The sequence below is a fragment of the Malus sylvestris genome, chromosome 9, assembly GCF_916048215.2.
Source record: "Malus sylvestris chromosome 9, drMalSylv7.2, whole genome shotgun sequence".
NCBI lineage: Eukaryota > Viridiplantae > Streptophyta > Magnoliopsida > Rosales > Rosaceae > Malus > Malus sylvestris.
Window position 1 is genome coordinate 35,150,500 of NC_062268.1, and position 23,952 is coordinate 35,174,451.

The 23,952-nt window shown below is 38.2% G+C and overlaps 1 protein-coding gene and 1 long non-coding RNA gene across 2 annotated transcripts; both read right to left on the reverse strand.

The window, feature by feature from the left end:
* Positions 1-4,019: 4,019 nt before the first annotated feature.
* Positions 4,020-7,419, reverse strand: LOC126582709 (uncharacterized). The gene is made up of 3 exons (XM_050246886.1): positions 7,187-7,419; positions 6,437-7,031; positions 4,020-6,300 (listed from the first exon to the last, which is right to left on the reverse strand). Coding segments are annotated over exons 2-3 (597 nt in total). The 5' UTR covers positions 7,187-7,419; the 3' UTR covers positions 4,020-6,298.
* Positions 7,420-17,834: 10,415 nt separating this feature from the next.
* LOC126582710 (uncharacterized) lies at positions 17,835-19,811 on the reverse strand. Its single transcript, XR_007609567.1, has 3 exons — positions 19,029-19,811; positions 18,664-18,869; positions 17,835-18,192 (listed from the first exon to the last, which is right to left on the reverse strand). It is a non-coding gene; the product is annotated as an uncharacterized LOC126582710 (long non-coding RNA).
* Positions 19,812-23,952: the final 4,141 nt, after the last annotated feature.

Here is a 23,952-nt window from a genome sequence, read left to right on the forward strand (position 1 = left end):
ACCTTTAGATTCCAACACTTCTCTCCAAAGGTTAAGCTTCGCATTTACCCCTTCCTGAGTTTCATCTATCAACACTATATCGTCTACGAAAAGCATACACCAAGGAATATCATCTTGAATATGTCCTGTTAACTCATCCATTACCAACGCAAAAAGGTAAGGACTTAAGGATGAGCCTTGATGTAATCCTACAGTTATGGGGAAGCTTTCGGTTTGTCCTTCATGAGTTCTTACGGCAGTCTTTGCTCCTTCATACATATCCTTTATAGCTTGGATATATGCTACTCGTACTCCTTTCTTCTCTAAAATCCTCTAAAGAATGTCTATTGGGACCCTATCGTACGCTTTTTCCAAATCTATAAAGACCATGTGTAAATCCTTTTTCCCATCTCTATAGCGTTCCATCAATCTTCGTAAGAGATAGATTGCCTCCATGGTTGAGCGCCCTGGCATGAACCCGAATTGGTTGTCCGAAACCCGTGTCTCTTGCCTCAATCTATGCTCAATGACTCTCTCCCAGAGCTTCATTGTATGACTCATTAGCTTAATACCCCTATAGTTCATGCAATTTTGTACGTCGCTCTTATTCTTATAGATAGGTACCAAAGTGCTCTTTCGCCACTCATTTGGCATCTTCTTTGTTTTCAAAATCCTATTGAAAAGGTCAGTGAGCCATGTTATACCTGTCTCTCCCAAGACTTTCCACACTTCGATCGGTATATCGTCTGGGCCCACTGTTTTTCTATGCTTCATCTTCTTCAAAGCTACAACCACTTCTTCCTTCCTGATTCGACGATAAAATGAGTAGTTTCTACACTCTTCTGAGTTACTCAACTCCCCTAAAGAAGTACTCCTTTCATGTCCTTCATTGAAAAGATTATGAAAATAACATCTCCATCTGTCTTTGACCGCATTCTCTGTATCCTTGATGCACCTCACTTGGTTTAGGTCTCTTGTCTTCTTTTCCCTTGCTCTAGCTAGTTTATAGATATACAACTCTCCTTCTTTGGTATCTAGTCGCTTATACATGTTGTCATAAGCTGCTAACTTAGCTTCTCTCATAGCTTTCTTCGCCTCTTGCTTCGCTCTTCTATACCTTTCACCATTTTCATCGGTCCTGTCCTTGTATAAGGCTTTACAACATTCCTTCTTAGCCTTAACATTTGTTTGTACCTCCTCATTCCACCACCAAGATTCCTTTTGGTGTAGAGCAAAGCCCTTGGACTTTCCTAATACCTCTTTTGCTACTTTTCGGATACAACTAGCCATGGAATCCCACCTTTGGCTAGCTTCCCCCTCTTTATCCCACCCACACTGGGTGATTACTTTCTCTTTGAAAATGACTTGTTTTTCTCCGTTTAGATTCCACCATTTAGTCCTTGGGCATGCAAAGTGGGCTCTTGGCGCTCTTGGCCTGTCAAGTATTTGGGTCTTGCTTTATGAGGTAATCCCAGAACTATCTCCTTCTGCAAAACGATTGTGGAAAAAGTCCAAAAACGATTTCACAGCTGGAAGTGTGCCTTTCTTTCAAGAGGGGAAAGATTAACTTTAATTCAATTGGTGTTAGGAAGTTTACCAATTTATTTTCTGTCTTTGTTCAAGATTCCTAAAGAAGTAGTCAGGAATCTGAAAAGCTTAATGCGGAAATTCTTATGGGCTAGTGTTGGTGAAGATAAGAAAGATCACCTCATTAGTTGGGATACCGTTTCAAAACAGAAAGAGGAAAGAGGTTTAGGTATTGGCAATCTCTTGGTAAGAAACAAAGCTTTGTCAGCTAAATGGTTATGGCGTTTTCCAGTCGAAAGTAATTCCATCTGGCATAAAGTGACAATGGTTGGGATTCCAAGATAGTTCGGTTTGGACAAGTAGAAGTCCTTGGAAGGATATTACCCAAGGGTATAGTTCTTTTCTGGAGTGTTGCCGTTTTGTTTTTGGTAAAGCAAATCGAATTAAAGAAAGTTGAGGTTCTACCATAAAACCAATTGGTATTATGGGAAGTAGCCAAACTTCTTATAAGCCCATGCAAGGTCCCTTCTTCCACATCAATGTGGGACTCATTCTCAACATGCCCCATCACATGTGGTGAATTTTCAAGCTTAATATGTGGACAACACAACGGGATGACGTGGAGCACATGTGACCTTTTGGCTTCACACGTAGGACAACCTGCTCTGATACCATGAAGAAAGTTAAGGTTTCACCAGAAAATCAATTGGCAATATGGGGAGTAGCCCAACTTCTTATAAGGCCATGCAAGACCTTTCTCACACATCAATGTGTGACTCATTCTTAACACGAATTAGATTTTAGGAAGACATCTGGTTGGGCGAAAGATCCTTACAAGTCTCATTTCCTAGGTTGTTCAACTTATCCAGATTTCATAACAAGAGTATTTCTAGTGTGGCTAGTTTTGCTAAACATTCTTTGAATTATGACTTTGGGATTCGAAGGAATTTGTGTGATGTGGAATTAAATGAATTGTCATCTTTCCTGACAAATTTGGACTGGGTTCGCATTCACCCCTCAAGGGTTGATGCAAGAAATTGGATACTTTACTCTTCAGGAAGCTTCTCTATTAAATTTTACTGTGATTATCTTCTCAAAAGCTATGCTGATAGGGTATTTCAGGCTTATGGCCTGGTTTGGAAATCTAAAGTTCCTAACAAAGTGAAGGTCTTTACTTGGTTAGTGGCTCATGGGAAAATTAACATTTGTGACATGCTCCAAAAAGGGCAACCTAGCTCATGTCTACAGCCTGATTGGTGCATTTTATGCAAGAAAAGTTCAGAGTCTGTTGACCATCTCTTTCTTCACTGTCTGGTGGCTTTAAATCTCTGGTTGAAGTTGTTTAAGTAGTTCAGTATCAGTTGGGTTTTACCCAGGCATTGTTATTCTCTTATGGTAGAGGAACATAAATTATCAGGAAAGGGGTGGAAAATAAAGGTCTTATGGGGATGTGTAGTTTCAGCTATTTTTGGGGTCATTTGGATGGAAAGAAACAAGCAGATTTTTTAGGACAACGAAGGCACTAGAAGGGAGGATATGTGGGATAATGTTCGGTTATGGTCATCTCTGTGGGCTGCGGTTACTACAGAATTTAGAGATTTGTCTTTTTCAGAAATTTGGCGGAACTGGAATGTGGCTATTAGTTAGTCTTGTATTGTTTTTATAGTTTCTAAATGTCTGGGTGATGGTGATTTTTATCTTGTTTTGTTTGTGCCTTTGCGGACTTCTTGTCCCCTAACCTCTATCTCATGAGTTTAAACAAAAAGAAGCAGAGAAAAGATGGCTCTTATGTGGCTGGCTTAGAAATAATTTTTGAACATTACAAAGTAGCCCCTTATTCTTGCTTTAAAAACCACGACCTCCATTTGAAGGAAAATTGCAGTACCTCTGTTGTATCTGTGTGATATCAGAAAGTTAGGGCCGTATATGGATGAATTGCTAGCCAATTTGCTTAAGTATCTGTGCGACATAGCTCACATCATATAACACCACTGCCAATATCCCAGGCGTTGATTTTTTTTCTTTTCTTTATTTAGTCGTCTTATAATCTCTTTCATTTCCTATATACGGATGTGTTGTTTTTTCTTCCTACCAAATCTCACACTACTTTCCACAATTTTTATCCCCCAAAGATGCTTGAAAATTTCCCTGAAATGTGAAAGTATTGTTGCTGGTGCAGAACCCCAGCACCTCGTTTCCCCTACCTGCTCCTATTGACCCATCAATGTTCTATTTGGTGAGTGTTCGCTCCCTAAATCCGCCATGGCGCCTTGCGGGCAAGCCAGGGATTTACTTCACATACGAGATTGGTGGGTGTGGGCGTGCCACTACTAGATGCCGCTAGTAGACGGGATTTGAATGATTGAGGTTGCGCATTTTGACTTCAAATCAAGAGATTGTGCCATTTGAGTGGGAGTTGCTCAAATTAAGGTTCTTTATTTGCCTTAAAAATAAGGACTTTATATGGAGAGATAGAACAATATGTAAATGACAAGGTTGCTTGGAAATATAAATGACAAGGGAAAGTGGCTAATATTGCAGATTGCTTGTACTTTATAGGACTGGAAATGAGTATATAAAAACTACAAATAAGATCGATACTACAAGTAAGTAGCAGAGCTAATAAACTTAGATAAAAGAAGGCTTTTGGCAAATCTGGTTTGAGCAGAGTTTGTGCTTTTGTTTGTTTGATTAAGTGTTCCTAATCCTTGTGCATCTGCTCCTTTTTATAAAGGTCTGGAGGAAACCCTCCTGCTGAGGTTTTGTTCATGCCCGAACGAAGCTTGGGCAGGTTGCATTGTGAAATATTTAGAATAAGCAAGTTTGAATCTCCACCACATATCTCCACCACTTGTAATAAATTAATAATAAAAAGAAGCAAGCTGTCTTCTTCACATGACTCCTGCAAGAATGTCTGAATGCTTTTCCAATCTACTTGAAGGCATACACATCTTCACCACCCAAACGAATTAGAGAAACAATATTATAATGTCCAACCCCTCCACTTGCATCTAAATATCCTTCCAAGTTAGCTTTCTTGCATATTAATCCTCCAAATGCCATATTTTACCCAAATTGCCCAAATAAGTAAAAATGGGTATATTTTGAGTGCAAACAGTGAGATTAGTGTTCCACATGCAGTATGTCAACCTTGCACCCCAATCCATATTAGAGAACTTTAACGAAAAGCTTCCGGTACTGTTTACCTTAACAAAAAACCACATTTTTAAAAGTCAATTATGGTACTATTCACTTTACCCTTTATTTTGTCCTTATCATTAAAACTTAAAGTTTTCAAACTCTTTTCATTAATTTTCCTATCCATATTAAATATCTTGGGCCTCTACACCAACGCCACGTGATTTTGGGTTGGTTACGTAACCAGAGAAAAAATTCACGTGTCAAGAACCACGGGTACAAATATTCCACATCATCCAAACATAATGCTCCACGTATTTGTCTCAGTCCCAACACGTGCGGTTGAAAATGTAACTCTCAGATCCAATAGGTGAGGGTTGGGTGCTCTAATTTTACCACTATTCTTCCAAATTCCGACCCCACTGCAAGTTTTTCTAACTTACCATATGTCAGGCTATAGGATAAACCATTTTCCAACCCTGTTAACTTATATTAAATACATCATTGAGCATGACGAACACCTAAAACCAGAAGACGACCTCCTGACTCGCTTCACCTCAAATATGTAAATTTAAACATATAAGTTTGTATAAAATCAACCACATGGAGTAATGCTGTTACACACATTATATACACTCCATCTGTACCCTTATCCAATTGAATAGAAAACTTAAGAGCAAGTCCACCCCTAAGGACTTTGTGCCAGCACCCATCGCATTTATCCACTCAAGTGAACAGTAATAGACCCCAGTAAACAGTAACAGACCAAAGCATCTCCATCCCTAAAAAAATGCGCTGGCACCCAGCGCATTTATTTGGTGTGTTTTTTTTTTTTAAGTTTATTTCGGATATGATTTTTAACCAATTTTGGATAAAATTTCAAATAAACTTAAAAAAAAAACACATTGAAATAAAATTACAGACTCATCAAATAAACTTAAAAAAAACACACTAAAATAAAATTACATAAACTCATCAGATAAACTATAGAAAGAAAAAAAAAATTTAATTTTCTGTATTTTTTAATAATTTTTCTGTATTTTTTAATAAATTTTAATTAAGTTAATTAATCTGGACCGTTGATCTTTGATCGGCGGTCCAGTTTAAAAGTAAAATTTAAATTTTTTTTACCGTTGGAAATCCAACGGTCTAGAAAAACTAGCCGTTGGAAATCCAACGGCTATCATAACGCCACGTCGCTAAGCCCAAGTGGGCTGACACATTTTCAGAAATGCCTGAAACCCACTCGCGCCTTGCGCGCTTGTGTTGCACGCGCCTGAGAAACAGGCCAGCTATTTGGTCAGTCCAAAACGTGCTGGGCTGTTGCCTGGCATGGGCTGGGTGCCAGGCAACTCAACGGGCTGGAGCAAATGTACTGAGGGCCAGGTTGTTTTTTGGACTGAGGGCTGGGACATTTTGTCCCCGCTGGACTTGCTCTAAGATCCCTACTTATCTATTGCGCAGGAAGAAATATAAGCATACCTTAAAAACATGTGGTGCACCATGTATTTGTATGTGACTAGACGTCCTTTGACCTGGAAAGAAATACATTTTAAGTATAGAACCTTTCCCCAAAACCGAACCACTACGGGCCTTGACAATGGCCTCCAAGACAGCATCCCCATGCTGGGACTCAAGTGGTGCTCTCAACTCCTCCTGAATTCCAGAAAAAAAACAAAGGAAAAAATTATATCCATCCCAAAATAAAGAATTATCAACTAAGCTCTTAAGAGTAAGCTTGCCAACCAAACGAAAAAAAAAAGTCTCTAAGCCAAAAGTAGAAGGAATTTACAGGGACAGTTTAAAAGCGTCCAGGTCTTATTCTTATGTTCCATTTCTTGAACCTGTGGTCGCTGATGCAACCAATTCTTAAACGTCATCCTAGATTCTCCTTGCCCACAAAATCCATCAAATGCTTCACTTCCCAAGTATGCTGCAAAAGCAATTAAACGGAAGTAGCGCTCCAAGTACTCAGCACCACGATTTAATGCCACCCTCCTTACCCTTGGCTCAACATGTTGACTGAATACCTTTCTGTACTGCAGAACAGCTTGACGTATGTTCTGTAGAGCAGAACATCTATCAATTATAGCATCTAAGGCTTCCCGGCATTCCACCCCATTATCAAATAATCTTGTTATTTTCCACAACAAGAGGATGTCATTCATGCCGAATACACGGCTTTGCTCCTTTTCATTTCTAAAATTTGTAACACTGGAGGTTGATGCAGCACTACTACCTCCAGTTTCTTCGCCACTTGAGCTACCACCATCCACTTCTTCAAGGGTAATATTGTCAACCAGGATTTTGATAGGTCTCCCGTAGTCAATTTGGAGTTTCAAAAGGCAAGCAATTACCGTACCTGTAGTTGTCCTTCCTCTACCCATCTGTGAATATTAAAGGAAGAGAAGAAAAAAAAGATCAGGAGAAAGAAAATAATAGAAGGCAAAAGAAAAATACTACAGATTGGTTATAAAAAAAATTTATTGTCTCCTTTCACGCATACAGAAAAGAAGGAAAAGGGAAAGAATTAAATGTCAACCTGGCAATTGAAAACAAAAGTAGTGTCCTTGGAAGCAGAAGCAGTATTAATAGCCAATGTGTCAAAATCAGAACTTTTGGGAGCTTTACCATCAGTGATGGGTACACACACATACTTGATGGGAAAACCATCTTCCTCCAAACCTTTAAAAACCTCTACCGGGGTCTGAATAGCCTCAGAATTTACATGCCTCAAAAAGGAACAAAACAACGCCAGTTGTACCAATGATGACAGTTGTAATTACGTCTTGGATTGTTAGGATTTTGGCTTGTCAAATATGTCCTAGTTGGTTTAGGATTGTTTTAGGAAACCTAGAGGTATACCGATTCTTGTCCTAGAGGGATTAGGAAAGAATTTCAGTTTCCTTATTCAATTTAGGTTTGGATTTCTAGAAGTCTATTTGGATTTGGATAGGTGTAATTTCCTAGTTCACTTAGAAATAGGAATTCAATCAGCCTTGGGACATGTTAGCCAACCCTATGTCTATAAATAGGGTGGGGCAAGGCTGATTTTTTAAGAGAGAAAGAAAACAGCCAGACAGCCAAGAGTTTTAAGATTAGTTCTAGGGTTTGCAAAAGTTCTGTTATCTCTATTATTAATCAAAGGAGCGGTGATTTTTCTACCTAGAGAAATCACAACTAGACGTAGGCAAAAGTTCTGCCGAACCAGTATAATTCTTGTGTGTTTCTAAGTTTTCTAATATTTGCTAGTTTAGTCTATTGTCGTTGGTTACATTAAAGAATAAGGTCTAGTGTGCGGGGTTTTTCAACATGGATTTGTACTCTTGTATGGGTCTTAGATGCCATGTTCATGCTAGGACACTTGTCTGCTTGAAACCCCAAATGTGCCTAGGTTGAGGTCCGTATTCTTTTTACTCTTGTTAAAGTTCAAAGTTCTGAGAAGAGAGCCATTTACTCTTTCCCATTTGCAGTACAAACTCTCATCCATAACTGTACGGACATCTGTCTTGATATGATAAAAATAAATAAAATTATGGACTGGCTGACTGGTGCAATGAAAGCTGGACACTAAGCGACAGTGTTGGTAATAATTCTTTATATTTCAAAAATAAGTATGACTTGATGAAAGATCAAGGGAAGAAACGCTTGTTATCTGGAGGTGGGAGGCTTAGTTTTGTGCAATTTTCTTTTTCCTGTTTAGTAACGGGACATATCCAAGATGATAACCCTTGGTGTATGCTTTTCGCAGATGATATAGTGTTGATAGATGAAATGCAGGAGAGAATAAACGCAAAGCTTAACCCTTGGCGGAAAGTGTTGGAATCTAAAGGTCTTCGCTAAGTAGGTCAAAGGTAGAGTATATGGAGTGCAAGTTTAGTGGGAAATGGGGTCCAAATGAGATAGGGGTGAGGATTGGAGACCTTGGTAGAAAGTACCAAAGAGTGAGCGCCTTCATTATCTTGGATATATCTTGCAAAAGAGTAGAGAATTGGATGGGGAGCAAAACAATAAATTGTATACCACTCAAGGGATTAGAGTGAGAGAATATTGTAAAGTGTGCGAGAGAAAAGAAAAGAGAGAGTGTATTTCTTGTTCTCGTTCTTTCAGGTTTTTAGTCAAGTCTTAATTCTAGAGACTTGGTAAGATTATTGATTGTACTCATTATTGATATAGTGAAAGATTGTTATTGCTGTCCCATGGACGTAGGCACATATCGCCGAACCACGTTAATTCTTGGTGTTATTTATCTTGGTTACTTTTGTTTTCGATTTCCCGAGTTTGTTCTGTTTTTCCATTCTTAAACGCGATATTCTCAACATTTCTTGTTCTTGTTTCAGGTTTCCCGTCAAATCTTTAATCCTAGAGGCTTGGCAAGATTATCCTTTGTACTCATTATTGATATAGTGAAAGATTGTTGTTGTTGTCTCGTGGATGCAGGCACATAAAGTTGAACCACGTTAATTCTTACTGTTGCTTATCTTGGTTATTTTGTTTTTGATTTCCAATGTTTGTTTTGTTTTTCCCATTCTTAAACGCGATATTCACAACATACTGAGGTGCAACTGTCAAGACTTGGTTTGACTAACCAACGTGGAGATTGTTAGGAATTGGCTCATCAATTGTTAGTTTGTTAGGAATTGGCTCGTCAATTGTTAGTGTCCTATTTTGTTTAGGATTGTATTAGGAAAGCTAAGGTACACTGATTCTTGTCCTACAAGGATTAGGAAAGAATTAAGTTTTCTAGTACAATTAGATTGGGAATCCAGAAGCATAATTGGAATAGGAATGAAAGTGTACTTTCCTATCCTATATAGAATAGGAAACCAAATAAGAAAATAGGCATGTAAATCACACCTATACTTATAGATAGGGTGCTGCAAGGCTGAAAAGCAAGTGAGAAAACAGAGAGCAAGGAGAGGAGGAGGCATTAGTTCTAGGGTTTGAAAAAAGTATTGTATACTGTATTATTAATTAAAGAAGGCGTGGTTTCTGTACCTAGAGAAATCACTAATGGACGTAGGCAAAAGTTTTGCCCAAACAGTATAAACCTGGTTTGTTTCTAGTTATTCTCTATTTTGCTTAGTCCATTGCCGGATAGATCAAAAAGAAAGATCCAGAAGAGGAGAGTCAGAATTATAACAAGGATCCAAAAGGTAACGTACAGGAGAGCTCTTGGGAAGAAGTTAGGTTTCCCTGGGGGCTTCTCTTTCTCAACCCTTTAGAATCTTTCATTTTTGTAATTTTATTAGACTGGAAAGCTGCTGTGGGATAGCTTTTAGAGTTGTATTACAGTGTAAAAGGTGTATTTTGGATTTGTCTTTTGATATTTGTATCATTTTCTTGCCGATCTCCACATTGATGTGTTTTGTGTATGAGTGAGGTTTAAAGTTTAGACCACTTGCTTATTTTCTGTCCAAATGTGTTGTTCTTGTGGTTGAGGTTGTTCAGGGAGGCTGGTTTGAGTTGGATGATTACAATTGTGTTGTCTTTGTGATTATTATCTTCTCATATCAGAAATAAAATAATATACTGTTTAAACTTGAAAGGGAAGGGGTGGAGAGAAAAAGGAGCATATGAGAAAATCATAGTTTCATTAGAATAGCACTAATAAGTTCCTTCGCAACAGAGATAAACCAAGTTAACAAATTCTAGAACTACAAAACTGCTTCGGATGACCAAAATGAGTCAATGTAATAGAAGAAGTATTTTAAGTGAATAGAGTAAGAGGATTACTGGAAGCTCCTATACGGTTGAGGTATATCAAATTTGCAATCACCATTCCTGTTGTGGTTCGCCCACGTCCCATTTGACAGTTAAAAATTATTTCTGCATTCATGTCAGCTTGAGAAATTTTATGAACCTGAATACAAAGAATAAATGAGTAAATAAAGCGCACGCATCGGAAAATGTAATTCAGGAAGGTGATAATATTCCATGACCACAAGACCACAAAAAGACCAACTCTAGGAGTGCAGCTCAATTCATGGGCATGCCAAGAACTAACCCACTCCAACCAATTTAGGTTGGGTTGGTCTTGGTTCCCATCTTCTTGGACCCAATTGATTGAGGTCTGGTCCCAGGTTTTACCTGGCCTGATATGAATTGTGCTATATATACTGTTCGACGAGAAAATGAACTAACCTAAATATCAAAATCCAGCTCCTTAGGTGACTTTTCATCAGTTATAGGAACACGTTCATAGTCAACAAGGTATCCTTGTTCTTGCAATTCCTCGTAAACCTACAGAATAATAAAATAAATAAATTGTTTAATATTACGAATACTGGTCGGTTACACTTGTTCTCTCATTCCCATCTATGACAGTTGTTCCAATGAGATACCTCTAGTGGTGTCTTCACAGAATGACGTGACACTGGTTCCCATTGATCCACCATCTGACCATCTGGCAGTTCATCAGTGAGAAGGATCTTATTTCGAGTGCGCTTCTTATTTCAGATGGGAAAATAACGTCCAATATCATAGAAAGCAGGCGTGAGAAAATGTTACATACCTTGCAGATTCAATTAAAATATCTTCCTTTAACCAGGCTTCCATTTGTTCAACCCTAGCCCTGTTAATTCCCTGATGGTTTTTGTAAAGCCACAATCAATTTAGAAGGAAACATAAAATGTGGCTAATTAACAAGTTGACATGTCTGTGAATTGCAATGCAAATAGCATTATGCATGTATTATAACTAGCAATCCTCTATATTCCCTAATTCCCAACCTCAAAACAAAACATAACAAAACAAAACAAAACAAAAGGACCAAGGTATAAACAAAAGAACAAAAAAACCCATCATATTCTCCTCATCAAGGCAAGTACTAAAATCATAAGAAGCGCACTCGAAATTCAAATTAATGTAAGACAGACTATATTGTAGACAATGAAGTTATTCGTTCTGTACTTCTTAAGTAATGAAGGCAAGTATAATCATAGGATATGCCAAATTTGATGGTAAAATTAACAAAAAGCATACCATATATTCAAGGTTGGAAAAGAGCCTCTCCACATCACGCAAAACAAAAGGGCGCCCATAATATAGACCACCTGTTTGAAGATATGGAGTAACATAAGAAAATGCATACTCAAGGATAAAAATTGTGTCAAGTAAAATTATGAAAAATTAGAATAAGAGATTTTGCAAGTCTAAGAGTACCTTCATATACCGATTAAGGAGTTGGACTAGACTATTTTAGATTAGTCCTATGTTTGGAAACATCTTGGACTAGATGGCTAATCTAATCCCTTAAAAAACAGAAGAAAAACATACACTCACATACACAAAAAGATTAACTGGTTCACCAGTGAGGAGAGGTGGGTTTACACGGCACTGAAAAAATTGGGGCTTAAGGAAACTTTCCCAATTGATACAACCAACAGACCCAGCTTATGGTACAAGACTTCAACTCATTCAGTCTGAAACATCTCTCCACAATTCATTCCTTTCAAGCCCTAGCTTTCTCTTACTCTGTTTGTCCCTCTTTGCTGGGGTAAATAGGATGGTTTTATTTGTTCCAATTCTCTCTTGTTTTTGGTGGGAATCTTCCATCCTCTATATATTTCTTTCTAGTCGGAAAACTTTGTATAATTTCTTACTATTTCTTCGATTTGGATCTGTATCTTTAGCTTATTTATTCTATGATGGGAAACAGATAAATGTTTGGATGATTTTGGTCAAATTCGAAAGGCTTTTGCTCAGTCCATATGTTTGGAACTTTAATGTTATGCATAATCTATTTTTGTTAGGAGTGGGCTTAATTTATTTATTTATTTTTCTTGGCATTTTCCAGGGATTTTGTTGGGTTTTTTGTTCTAAGGTAGTTTGGAATCACAAGGTCCAAAAGCCTATGCAGCGTTAATGTTTTTCTTTTCTACGCTGTGTCAATTGAGTTCACAGATTCGTGGTATTGCCTACGTTAGGCAGCATAACAATTATGATTTTAGGTTTTTGATCAAGATGGTGTGTATTTCTTCTTTTTGCTTATGCCATGTACTATTAAAAGATGAAAGATGTTCTGCCTAGTGTCGAACAATCGATGTAAGAACTTAGAACCAAGGATTGCCGCTAGGATGATATTTTCCCTTGATGAATCTTTTTCTCTAGACACTGAAACTAATAGCAGGGGTGAAGCAATTTCTTCTATTGTCTACCAGATACTGCCACATGTTTACCTATATTCGCAAGATATCCCCACTATCAGCCTCCAACAGAGCAAAAATGCTAGATTTGCACTGATCTTGAACCAAAATAGAAAGAAAAAGGAAGAAAAAGAAAGACTGATATGGTATAAGCGTTTTAAATCCCTCCACACAACACTAATAAGTGCACTAAATCCCTAACCAAATCAAATCAAAATCAAAAGCACTAATTAAGCTACCCATCTACTAAACCATAAATTAGGGCAGATATTTAGAGGCATCTCAAGATATCCGTAGATATATCCGTAAATCTGAAGACCGATATGATCTGTACAGCCAACATTCTCATTCTTTGGAAGAACTGATTGGTCATTGATTTAACTATGCATTACACTGTTAGGAGCAGAGTTAACTGAGTGTTCTCACTCATCCCAACTTAGGTCCATGTCCGTCTAAATGATAAACCCTTTAGGCCCATATACATACTTGAGTCTACAGTGAACACCATTTTTTCAGCCCAAACAAAAAAAAAAGAACCGAGAAATTCCTGCTTTGAAAACCCTAAATTTTTTTCCATACCAAACCATCCCTAAACCACCTAAATAATTTAAGTCAGATCCAGGACGCACCATTAACCTTACAGTTTTCTGCCATCCTTTACAAGTCAGATTCAGATTCTTTAAAAGGTTGCCCCACTATATAAGAATAATTAGGCAGCAATACACAGTCTACCATAACATTTTGTAACAGAAGACAGATGTTGTGGGATAAAGTTCATTTATGGTCTTTATTATGGTATTCGGTTTCTACAGAATTTAAAGAATCTTTTCCTCTATTTGGCTTCCTGGGAAAGCTGATATTAGTTAGATTTATGGAGTTTTCATAGCTCTTTCAATTTTATGGGGACTTTGTTTGTCATCTCGTTGATTTCTTTCTGCTTTTCTTTACTGACATCTTGTCCACTTGTGTAATTATATTGTCATATGAATAACATTTCATTTCATTAAAAAAAAAAAAGTGTCGGGAAAATTCATCCCAGGCTACAAAAAAGACAACTTTTGCAGAACACACCAGTTGGCATAATGGGCAACATTGAATGCTATAATTACTACGGGATCAGTGAGGGGATGTAAACCAAGAGCTATTACTTAATGTATAGGCACAATATCATCATAAACAGTTGAGCTCATTAGCTTTTGATTGTCAATAGCTATAAATTTATAGTTTAGGTTTCTTGTTTATAAAATAATTTTCAATATTGACTTCGCAAAACTGCATTTAGTTCTGTTGATGCACAAAACCGGATGGTCTTGGTACAACGTAAATCCGACCGTAAATCTGCACAAACGCTCAAGAACACGAAGAACAAAAGAACACAAGGATTTTATCGTGGTTCACCCCAAGGTTTGGGCTACGTCCACACTGATTGTATTATATTTCTCTGAGAAGTGAGGGGGAGAGAGAGCTCTGGAAGTGAGAGCGTTGAAAGGGCTGAGAAGGCTCCAGAAATGGCCTTTGAGAGTGAGAGTGAGGCCTCCCCCAATTGTTAGGGTGAGGAGCCCTTTTATAGAATAAGGGCTCCTCACTTATTACATATATGCCCCTTCCTTTATCCCATAATTACATTTAAGTCCCCTGAGTATTTGTACGAGATCTAAATACGAGGCCCTAAATATGGTATAAACAGTAGTCCCCTAAGTCTTCAGTCAAGAGAGTCTTTTGGCTGGAGACTTGAAATTCAGTCCATGTGTGGGCCGAAGTAACTAGACGTTGTCTTGAACTGATGCCCGATATGAGGCGGTGCTCAAAGTGAAATGATGCTCATCCAGAAGTAGCACATGTTGTGAGGTTGCTCGGCTTGTGGCTTATGTTGCCTTGGTTGGCTCAACTTGTGGCGTTGAAGGTGAGGGAGTCCCTTTTATAGAATAAGGGCTCGCTCCTCAATACATGAATGATGGGCTAGAGTTGATGCTCGCGGCGAGGCGGTTGCTCAGCTGGCGGCGTTTCTCTCTAATGAAGATGAGGGAGTCCCTTTTATAAAATAAGGGTTCACTCCTCAGTACATAAGTGATGGGCTAGAGTCTCCCAAGTATTTTTTATGAGGCCCAGTTGAGGCCCAATATATGGTACATAATGTAGTCCCCCAAGTCTTCGGTCAATAGAGTCTGTTGGCTGGAGACTTCAAATTGAATCCATGTATGGGCCGAAGTGGTGGTTGTTCGGAGGCGATATTTGTATACCTTGCACTGAAGCTTTGTAGGTGAAGCTTTGCAAGTGAAGCTTTGAAGCTAGAGCTCTGTAAATGAAGCTTTTAAAGCTAGAGCTTTTGTAAATGAAGTCTTTGAAGCTAAAGCTCTTGTAAATGAAGTCTTTGAAGCTAGAGCTCTTGTAAATGAAGCTTTTGAAGCTAGAGCTCTGTGAATGAAGCTTTTGAAGCTAGAGCTCTGTAAATGAAGCTTTTGAAGCTGATTGACATGAGTGATGCTCATGAATGTTTATGTTGATTGACATGAGTGATGCTCATGGATGTTAACATGAGTGATGCTCATGAATGTTAACATGAGTGATGCTTATGAATGTTTATGTATGATTGATATGAGGGATGCTCATGAATGTTTATGTATGATTGACATGAGATGTTCATGTATGATTTGAAGTACTGGGCGTACTTTTAATCACCTGGTTGGAGCTATTTTGGGCTTATGGGTTTTCGCCCTTTACACAACATTCCAGCCCATTTATTTTGGGCTTTGCCGTTTTTTTTTTTTTTTTTTTTTTTTTTTTTTTACCCTCTGATGGGGTTTATACAAATGTTTTCAAAATAAAAGGAAAATAAATTACATCATTCTGATGGGGTATTTATTCCTTGTTTTTTGCAGTGTCTCCATATGCATCCCTTTTGCTTTCCTCTTTTCTGCTTTCCGAAATATTCTCCCAACAACATGATCTTTTTCTTTTCTTTCTTTTTCTTTCTTTTTCTTTTCTTTTTACTTTCTCTTTTACTGATGCTTTTCTTGATCTCCCCGCTCATTCTCTGTCCACCTTGATTTGTAATGTATCTTTTGCCAAACCCACTTGCTTTGGTCGTGCCCATCCATTATCTCTGTCTCTGTCTTTTCCTTTTTCTGCTTTTCTTTCTCTTTCCTTGTTTTTCTTTTCACTTTCCACTGCACACCTCTCTCTTCAGGTTTACAGCAAAGCCAAGAACGCAGCGAGATGGTCTCCGGGAAGTTTAAGGCGTAGCTGTTGATGAATGCGAAGCCTTCCACGTAGTCGAACGAGTCGCCGCCGTCGTCCTGCCGAGTCACCAGCAACTCGGTGTCCCAAGTGAAGTCGTCAAACTCGGTGTACACCAGCTTTATCCATCTCATCATGTCTGGGGCGGGTTGCAGAAGAACCCTAGCTTTGGTGATGATACCGAACTGACCGAGTCAACCAAGTGCGCCGGAAAACAGCTCCGAGTTTTCCTTTTCAGAGCAGTTACGAATATCTCCCTTCCCCGTAACGTTCGGCGTTTGTGGACCGTAACGTAAAGTCCGACCGCTGACGCCTGCGTTGGATAACGTCCAGTCCATCGTCAAGTTCAAGTAATCAGTTCATGACCGCAGATTTGCAGCTTGAAGCATCTTCTGAAGTTTCCTGGAGATAACGTAACTGTGCAACCTGAGGGACATCTTCGGCAATGTTGAGACCTTATCCGGCTTGAGCAGCGTATACTGATCAACAGCAAAGGCCAGCTCAATATCCGGCGAAAACGTTGCGTTTTGAGCAGAGCCGTCTTCGTGCCCAGGCTTCTGCGAGTACCCTCCGGCAGTCATGCTCACACCTGAAGCGCTTATCTTTTGGATGACGTTATTGCCCTTATCGGCGACGAAGACGATTCATTTCAGACTCACGGCGAAGCTCCGGGGTTTCTTGAACTGGGCCGAACCCGACTCCTCATCTGAATATCTGTCGTCGTTGCCGGATAATCGTTTCATCACTTTCTGAAACTTGGGATCCGGGCGTGGGGAATGGTACGGCGTAGACGGCACTATCGGAAGAGTCGAGGACGAGAAGATCGGACGATCCAGGGTGAGCAAGCGCCGAGTGCGGGTTGACGCTGAGTTTGTGGCCGTCGATCGCCGTTGTGACGGTGTACTCGTCTTCAAGCACCACATCGGCAGAGACTTGAGGTGAGGCGAGGCTGAGGAGGAAGACAAAGAGAGCAACGGCGGAGGACTAGCAATGTAACGCCATTGATCGTGACAGAAATAGAAGCAGAAACTTTGCCAAGCTAGGTGGTGAGATGAAGCCATTTTTATAAGGGTGAGCAAGCACCGAGAGCTTCTTTACATTTTTGTGATTGTTGTTGCTTGCTTTGAAATTTGATTGGTAGGGGTCGGATCTTTGTGAAACAAAGATTTAGGTTCCTTCCCAATGTGTTCTCCATTTTTTCTCACAAATTAGAAGCAGCTACTACACAGAGAGAGTTCTGTGTCTGTGTCTCGGTGTGGGTTTTGCAGATCCACGGTGGACGGACAATGGTGAGGTTGTGAAGGTTTCACGGTGGTGGGATGAAAAATTGAGAGAGAACCGACATAGCTTTTTGTGTCGATTCCCACAGACGGCGCCAAATGTTGATGCACAAAACCGGATGGTCTTGGTACAACGTAAATCCGACCGTAAATCTGCACAAACGCTCAAGAACACGAAGAACAAAAGAACACAAGGATTTTATCGTGGTTCACCCCAAGGTTTGGGCTACGTCTACACTGATTGTATTATATTTCTCTGAGAAGTGAGGGGGAGAGAGAGCTCTGGAAGTGAGAGCGTTGAAAGGGCTGAGAAGGCTCCAGAAATGGCCTTTGAGAGTGAGAGTGAGGCCTCCCCCAATTGTTAGGGTGAGGAGCCCTTTTATAGAATAAGGGCTCCTCACTTATTACATATATGCCCCTTCCTTTATCCCATAATTACATTTAAGTCCCCTGAGTATTTGTACGAGATCTAAATACGAGGCCCTAAATATGGTATAAACAAGTTCCAAATCGGGCAACAGCATACTTGAGATTAAAATGTTGATACTTGATCATTATTATATTCTGAAAACAAGATTTACTACAATAATTTAGTATTTTGGTTCTTAACAGTAAAAAAGATGATGCACATTTTATAACTTAAATATGATGCTAGTCGATTGCACCAATTGTATTGTGCAAACTTCCAATATAGGAAAGAAAGAAATCAAACAGTGACAGGTAGAAATAGCATGGAAACATTTAATTTACCGGCTCCTCGCGAAGGTTAATCCAAAGAACTTGTGCTCGCTTCCCATCAATTTGTTGAGCTCCAATATGGTTAAGAACATTCTGGATTCCACCGATTGTTGGATGGCAACACCATGAACATGTTGCGAATCAGCCTATAAACCAAGAGGATAAATATGAAAGGAAAACAAATCAAACAACGGAAGGTGATGAGAAGGGAAATGACGTGAAACAGTTGAGAGTGATTTAGAGAAGTTTCCATGTAAAACTCAAGTTGCATTAACACGAAGCATTGAGGATGCTACAATGAAAATATGTTGAACCCGATTACGGACAGATTTATATACCTGAGAACATGATGCATGTACGTGGTTGAAGAGGCAACTACTTGACAACGTACTTTTTGTTGACAATATACATTTTGGTGACAACGCAAGTGAAGCTGTACGTGGTAAGTATGTGTTTGTCTATATATGCGATGTAAGATTGTAGAATTGAAGCATTAAAATCAACCACTAGATTCAGTGGGCAGTCTAACAAACAAGTGCTTCCTAAATTGCATCAAAACAAGGAATGAACCCAAAATTGGTGGTTAATTTTAAGAGGAGCAAGAGGAAAAGAAAGACCTGGCGGTAATTGGGAGCACCATCGATGTGGGGAGACAAGCGTTTGTTCTGGCAGCCAGGGAAGTGGTCGCTCTTGAGAATGGTCTTCTTGCCCAGCACTGATCCTCCTCTTAGTTTCATCACCTGCTCCGGCTCCTTTGGTATCGACATGGCTCATTTATCTAATTTCTTTCTTGAGTTAGTCGTCGAAAATTGCCCTCATACAACTAGAAGATGATGAATGGATGAGATTCACTGACTACAGAGTAGAAGATATAGGAAACAAATCCAACAAAAAAAAAAAGAAACAAAGGAACCTACCCTCAATTGAGACACGGAGAGAGGGGTACAAGTGAATTGAATTGAATTTACAAAGTGAAAATTACCTCCAACTCCAATCCAATCCAATCCTCAGTTTCTCATCTCATCTCATCCACTGAAACTGAAAATTAATGTCTCTCTCTTTCCTAAAACGCTTAAAAATAGAGAGAGAAAGAAAGTGCGAGCGAGGGAGAGGGATGGATGACGATGACGAGATGACGGGATGACGAGATGACGAGATGACGAGATGTTGATATGTTGAGGCTGGGTTGCTGGGTTGCTGCGAGTGCGAGTTCCACAATTAGGGGCGTTTGTTTGCCATCTAAGTGGGTAGGATTGAAGTAGCTGTTAGTCTAACCCAGAATTGCATCGTCTACTTGTTTCGAATCTCTCAGAACCTAGAACCCGTCTCATTCTCTCCTTGCTCTCGCCGTCGTTTGATTCACTCCGATTCAAATCGCAAAACCCAGACCCGAAAGCAAGTAGACAAAGCCAAGTTTATTTCGTTTCCAATTCGACAGAAGTCCGGCAATTTAAGGTTTTCAAATCGAATTTTTGGTCTTGCATATACAAGTGAGCTTGAAGGATTTGATTTTTCTGGGATTTAATTTTCCTTACGAAGGATTACAATTTGCAGAAGTTGATTGGGTTTTGGGTTGGGTGCTTTGCGTTCTTCATCTCCTTAATTTTATTTTATTTTTACTTTATTTGTTTTGTTCTTTAAATTTCAGAATACTTGATGGATTCTGTGAATTGGTTGCGTTTGGTTTGTGAAGGTAGGCTTGGATTTGTGAGTTTTCTAGGATACCAGTTAGTTCAGATCATTGAACAATTGTTGGATTATGTGAATGGAAATTCTATGTGCAGAGGAGCACCAGCAATTTGCGAAGAAGATGCCCCATTTGTCCATATTAATGTTGATATTTTTAATAGGAAATAAAGTAAAATATAATAATAATAATAATAATAATAATTTATTGCTAGTCCAGTTTTCTAGTCTGACATTGCACCAAACGTTTCACTAAGTCAGTCTAGCTTAGTCTAGTCTAAGCCAATCCAACTTAGTCCCTAGAGTTAGTTCAATTCGAGTTAGTCCGGTGCAACAAACACACCCTTAGGGTCAAAACATTTGACAAAAAATCATCTCCGACAAAGGCTCATAGATTCAAACATAATTTATTATTGGAGAAATTAGGTTCACATCCTTCTTTTTACTATTCTATTGATTAAAATCCTATTCATTTTCAATTTTTGATCAAGGTCCTTGGGTATCAATAACATCATTAATTATTTGAATAATAAAATATTTTTACTTTTAAATATATTCCTTTAGTGTTAAAAATGTTACGATTAATATATTTATATTTATGGTTAAATTTGTTATCATATATTTTTGTTTTTAGTTTGTACCAATTTTTTTTTCCATTTTTAATTTGTACCCATATATTAGTTTCTTTTTGTGCCCATATTTTTTAAAGTTTTATTTGTGTTTGTACCTATGTGTATATTGTCACGTGACATTGTATATTTAATCAATGATAGAAAAATTACATACGGTATATTTATGTTTTATGCCTAAACTTTGTATCATATATTTATATTTTTAGTTTGTACCCACTTTTAATTTGCAACATTTTTTAAAATTTGTAGTATTTTCTTTTTAGTTTTATTTTGTACCCATGTATTAATTTCTTTTAGCGTCTATATTTTTCAAAAATTCATTTGTACTCATATTTTTTTATTCTTTTATCTGTACCCTAATTTATTTATAATGTACCCATTCTTCTTTATTATTGTACCACTTTGTTATAAGTGAAATGTACCAATTTTTTGTAAAATGTACCAATTTTTTTAACACTATGGATACATTCTTTTGCCATTTATTATTTATTATTTCTTATTTTTACATAGTTTTTATCCATTTATTCAATCAAAATGTTTGAATTTTTTTATTGTAACTGTTTCTAATAGTATTATAATGAGGTATTGTCACAGCCCGTCCCGGAATTTTATTTCTCGAAGACGTGACATGACGGAATTACCCTTGACAGGTGCTAAGGTGTGTGTGTGTGACATATTTTTTGGACTAATACACATATTCCATAAACTTTGGGAGAATTATTTAAGTTGGTATGCATGTTTTGTGTGGTTAGGGATGAAGTGATATGTTTTTTAGGGACCACACACACACACGGGTTACAGACACTGGACCCCTTCCTTTTTTTCCCCCGTGCTCTCTCTTCTCTCCTTTGTTCTCTCTCCCTCTCGACTTGTACGGACCAAGATCAAAAACCCTCAAACCTTCACGGATCGACGTCAAAAAGGTAAGTTTGTGAATCCTTGCAAGCTTGTGAGTTCATTGGTATAATTTTTAGAACTTGGAACCCTCGATATCACGTGAAATCCGAAACCCATCTTGAAATCACTGTTCATGCACATGTGAATTGTTGAATTTCAAGGAATTTTGAGCTTATAGTGAGCTTAGTGAGGTCCTAAGGAAGCTCGGAGTGCTTAGTTTGAAGGTTTTGGACGTCGGGATCACTGAGTTCAAAGTTGGCCGGTTTTTCTTGGAATTTTTCCGATGAGATTTAGTTGTTTTTAGAGCCTTAAATTAGTCCAATGTGATTCTACATGTTGAGGGCTTCAAATTGATATAAAATACGAAGAAAACAGTTGAGAAACGACGGAGAACAAGGAGATTGAAAAATCTCCAGTTTTCCAGCCACCGGAAAACTCAGTCCGGCGAGCTCGAGGAAGAAGACGCGCGTGGGGGCGCGTGAACCTGTGCCTATCCAGGCACGTAGGGGCGCGTGCCGCTTCAAAAAAAATTTCTAAAAATTTCTCGACGTCCGTGACGTCAAGTAGGTCGATGTGGTATATTCATATACCCAAATTGAGCACCGTATGAGAAGTTATTTCAAATTGTTGGTTATGTGCATGAAATTAACGTTTTTATAGTTGTTTCGCATATAGGTGACACCTATCCCGAGGACGAGCGCATCCAGGGACGTCACGGGGGTTACGACCCATCGACTTACCAGTGAGTGGGCAGTTTGTTTTCAGTATATACCTATATACTATTAATTTTCCCAGAAATTGAATTTATATGAAAGTACGTTTTAAAACGCCATGCATGCATATTATGAATTATATGAATTGATATTGATGCATATATATATATATATATATATATGTGTGTGTGAATTGGTGCTGTGGACGCACATGTGAGTATTAGGTGAGTTTTATGTTAATCATGTGAATCCTCGATGATGTGAATTGTGTTGAGAGCTCATAACCTGCACTTCTGGTGTTAGTGCTTATATTATTCACCGCACCACACGCTCACCTTGGATCCAAGTAAGTGCATGTCGTACAGACCATGTGAGGGTTTCAACATGCTAGTTGTACAGACCACTAGAGGTGGTTTCGACTAGTAGGTGACTTTAGATTACGCGCGCAGATGATTGATGAAAGAAGCACTAGAGTGTATTATTACACCATTCTTGTCGTACAGACTACTTCAGGTAGTTCCGACTTATGTGCAGAGTAGTGTCGTACAAGTCACCGTGGTGACTCCAGCTGGGTTGGATATTGAGCTATGGAATTAACCGTACATGACCAACTACAGGGTCTCCGGTTGATTCATTATGTCACCTGCTATTTTGATGCATCCATGTTTTGTTATTGACATTTATGGCATGGCATGTTCCTGGATTTATGATAGATTGGTGATTTGTGACGTATGAGGTTTTATATACTATTATGTTATTTTCTGGGAAAGTATACAGGTTTTACAGTGAGGGGTTATAAATGTTTTAAATGAAATGCTTTGGAAAACTTTGGTTTTACTGACCCACTCAATTTTGTTTTTGCGCCCCTCTAGGTTCTAGTTAATAGTTGGTGGCTCACGAGGTTTTCTTCGGCGTTCTGACAGACTTCCTACATGTAGGACTCACCTGCAGGTGTTGTAACTTAATTATTGTCCTACTTGATTGCACCTAGTTTCTTTTATGCTCTGAAATTGTGTACTGCACACTTAAACTCTCTCTAGTATGCTAGTTGGATATTACTGCTAGTAGTTGGTTTTTATTCCTTCGTATTTCTCATATCCTTTGCTTCCGCACCGCACTTTTGGTTACGTCACACTCACGTGACGGCCAACACGCCTTGATTCTAGGATCAGGATGTGTCAGGTATTTTAAATTTATAGGATTATAAATCTCATAAAATATCAAACAATTAATGTCAAAACTATAAAACTATAAATATTAATTGTAATATAATGAGGTGTACAAAGTCAATGGACTTTGATCAAACTTTGAATATTATTAAAATTTTAGTCAAAGAATGTTAAGGATTAAGGACCGCATCCAAAGTATCCATTTATTATTTCTAATCAAGGGCAAAAGAGACAAAAAATCATATTCAACCGAGGGCCAAAGGGCCAAACATAATTTATTCTTTTAATTTAAAAACTACAACAATTTAAATTTAAAAACTATAACAACTTAAATTTAAAAACTACAACTTAAATTTAAAAATTACAACTTAAATTTAAAAACTACAACTTAAATTTAAAAGCTAAAAATTAAATTTAAAAACTACAACAACTTAAATTTATAGGAAAAAATGAGAATTTTTTTAATATTCTTTTTAAAAAATTTGGCCGAAAAAAAAAAAATCAAATCTAACTATAACTAACGTCAAGTAGCTGTTGGATTTGAATTTTTTTGTGCTATAAATAGAGTGGATTATGGGCTATAATTCACACACCTTTGAATTCAATCTTTGTGAATTCAATCTCTTTCAGTTCAAATTTGCAATGAATTCCAACTTTGGATCCTCTTCAGATTCCAACTGGGGGTCCTCATCCATTTTTAAATTGAAAGAAAAATGGGCACAGATGAAACGAGAAGATGATGAGTCTGATGAAGAAGATGAAGCATGGCTCAACACACAATATGTGGCAACCATGGTTGTGGCCATGAT